Genomic DNA, 1510 nt, shown 5'->3' with positions numbered 1-1510 from the left:
ATGGAGCGCCCAAAGACGGGTATCACACCCTTGATGTAAGTTCATTGCTGCATAAGAACAACTGCTCGGCACCAGCGGGAGGTGAAGTCTATAAGCCACAAAATCTTGTGTTCCCATATATATATATATGTATGTATGTATGTATAGCTTTTAAAACGATTTCTTAATTGCTTCGCTCCATCTTGTTGTTTCTTTATCCAATTCCATCTCTTCTTGGATTATTATTTCTAACGGAGAAAGCATGCAAAATTTCATTTTACTTGCAAATTGAATGAAGATTTGTAGGTTAAGCCTGCAGCCTTTTTCTATGAAATTTGAAGGGAAAAAAAAAAATCTACTTGAAAAGGTTATTATGCTGACAGTGTGTAGGTCTTGCAGGAGGGCTACCAATAACATATAGTTATGGACCATGCTCGCGATTAGGCCAGAAGAAGTCTCCCAGTCGTCAGCAAATTTTTCTCCAAGATCAGTCCAGAGTTCGCTCCATTAACGCCAAAATCTTCAGCCAATATTCTACGCAAGAATCCAAAGATGGATATTCTTTGATATCTCAGACCGCTTCAAAGTTCAAAAAGAAATTTAGTTACTGTTTCCCCCTATAGAACACACTCAAGGGTCTCTGTTGTTTGGGGAGAAAGCAATTTCTGCATCTCCCTTGCTGAAATTTACGCGGATTTTGAATCCACCTAGTGGGTTATGGTTAGAGTCAACAAAGTATTATTTTGTTGAACTGATTGGTATAAGTGTTGCCAAAAAGCGGTTGAACGTCTCTAGCTCATTGTTTGCATCACCTGGAACTATAATAGATTCCGGACCTGTCGTCACTCGTCTTCCTACCGCAGCCTATAAAGCACTCCGCACTGCATTCCAACAGGAAATGTTGCACTGTCCCTCTATTCCTCCGCCGCCGCCCGAAAAACTATTGGACACTTGCTATAATCTTAAGGGATGTGGGGGGAGAAACATAACGTTACCGGAAATAGCACTACATTTTGTGGGAGAAGTGGACGTAAGTTTGCATCCATCAGGAATTCTTTGGGTATATGAGGGCCGAACTCAAGCTTGCTTGGCCTTCACAGGAAAATCCCATCCTTCTCATGTAGCCATTATCGGAAACAGATAACAAGTGCCTCTAAAAGTTGTGTATGACATAGTAGGGGGAATCCCTTCTTATTTCTACATGGGCTGTAGTTTGTTTTTGTTGAACAAGGGTTCGGATAGAATATATAAATTCTTGGACATTATTTCTTTGGGTAACCTGTTTCACTGTTTGAATTGCTACATGTTATAAAGTTTTGTTTGTAAAACATAATCCATTCCAATTGTCTGATTGCATAATATCGAGATTTGGATATGAGTATACTATTTTTGTGTTTTCTCTAGCTAATAATTGTTGATATATAGTTTTCATGAAAAATGATTGGCTTTTTCATTAGATCATCTAAATTGTCCCTCTAAAGTCTGATGATATGAATTATAGCAGGAGTTGAATGGTGTATATATTATGATA

At 38.5% G+C, this 1510-nt stretch overlaps 1 protein-coding gene across 1 annotated transcript; it reads left to right on the top strand.

Annotated features, from left to right (window-relative positions):
• LOC117913204 (aspartyl protease family protein At5g10770-like) lies at window positions 1–1123 on the top strand. The gene is made up of 2 exons (XM_034828172.1): window positions 1–19; window positions 603–1123. Exons 1-2 carry the CDS (start codon window positions 1–3, stop codon window positions 1121–1123), a joined length of 540 nt encoding a protein of 179 aa, XP_034684063.1.
• Window positions 1124–1510: the final 387 nt, after the last annotated feature.

This window comes from Vitis riparia, chromosome 4 (assembly GCF_004353265.1).
Source record: "Vitis riparia cultivar Riparia Gloire de Montpellier isolate 1030 chromosome 4, EGFV_Vit.rip_1.0, whole genome shotgun sequence".
Lineage (NCBI taxonomy): Eukaryota > Viridiplantae > Streptophyta > Magnoliopsida > Vitales > Vitaceae > Vitis > Vitis riparia.
Note: the sequence above shows the minus strand (reverse complement) of the source record. Positions and strands in the feature narration are given on the sequence as shown.